Consider the following 1,175-nt stretch of genomic DNA (forward strand, 5'->3'; position numbering starts at 1 on the left):
CGTAGCCGTGCGGGCATCGACAGATACGTTGCGCCTCACTATGAAGATTGCAACTGCTTTTCATCTTCCACGTTCTTGCTCTTACTGTGACACTAGTCAACACGACTCGACACCGAGAGCTCATTTAACAGAAGTCTAGTTAACACTTAAGTCTTCTTATATCTCCACATAATAATAATCGATGATGGTGACACATGACATTTAAGAAGTTATAGGCGAGTAAGCCTAGTAAACATAGTTGGCCACATAGAGACTCTCACTTCCTGGGCCTCCTTCCGTGCCCTTGTATTTGCCCAGCTGTGCCTCACTGTTGGCTTTGGCACGGTAAGCAAACGCCTCCTGGGCAGCCTTGACGTTGTCAGCCTTGCCAGCCCAAGTCTTGATAGCAGTAGCTTGCAAAGCACGACCGTACGAGAAAGTCAGTGCCCAAGGCCTTCGGTCCTTGGGCATGGCATTCATGGCGGACAGGTTGACCGAAGCTTCCTCTTCACTCTGGCCCCCAGACAGGAAAGTGACCCCAACCAGGGCTGGTGGCACCGTCCTCTGCAGTGTGCGAACCGTATAGCGAGCAATATCTGAAGGGCTTGGACGACTAGAGCACTGCATGCCAGCAGTGACCATATTGGGCTTCAGCAGACACCCCTCGAGGAGGATGTGATGATCATTAAGGGCCTTGAACACAGCCGTGAGCACCCTCTCAGTTACATAGGCACATGTCTCAATATCATGAGTACCATCAGCCAGGATTTCGGGCTCAACGATAGGGACAATCCTATGCTCCTGGCAGATAGAAGCATAACGGGCCAAGGTGTGAGCAGTCTCGTCGATAGACAGCTGAGACGGCTGATGCTTAGCTTGACTGATCTTCAGCACAGCACGCCATTTGGCAAACCTGGCTCCAGCTTGATAGTACTTAGCGCACCTCTCAGCGAGACCGTCGAGACCCTGAGTAGCAGTCTCCTGGTCCGATAGATGCAGAGCTACTAGACCCTTATCGACCTTGATGCCTGGGATGATGCCAGCCTTACGGAGGAGCTCAACCATAGGAGTACCGTCCGGGGCCTTCTGGAAGAGCGTTTCCTCGTAGAGAATGGAGCCAGATATATACCTGCCCACATCCGGAGTAGTGAATAGAAGTGATCTATAGGCAGCTCTGTTGGCCTCAGTGTTGTCAA

General features: G+C 51.8%; 1 protein-coding gene across 1 annotated transcript; it reads right to left on the minus strand.

Moving 5' to 3' along the window:
* Positions 1-150: 150 nt before the first annotated feature.
* Positions 151-1,099, minus strand: Pmar_PMAR013354 (fructose-1,6-bisphosphate aldolase, putative). The gene has a single exon (XM_002782709.2). It carries the CDS (start codon positions 1,042-1,044, stop codon positions 226-228), a length of 819 nt encoding a protein of 272 aa, XP_002782755.1. The 5' UTR covers positions 1,045-1,099; the 3' UTR covers positions 151-225.
* Between the last annotated feature and the right edge of the window lie 76 nt (positions 1,100-1,175).

This window comes from Perkinsus marinus (assembly GCF_000006405.1).
Source record: "Perkinsus marinus ATCC 50983 genomic scaffold scf_1104296938504, whole genome shotgun sequence".
Classification (NCBI taxonomy): domain Eukaryota; phylum Perkinsozoa; order Perkinsida; family Perkinsidae; genus Perkinsus; species Perkinsus marinus.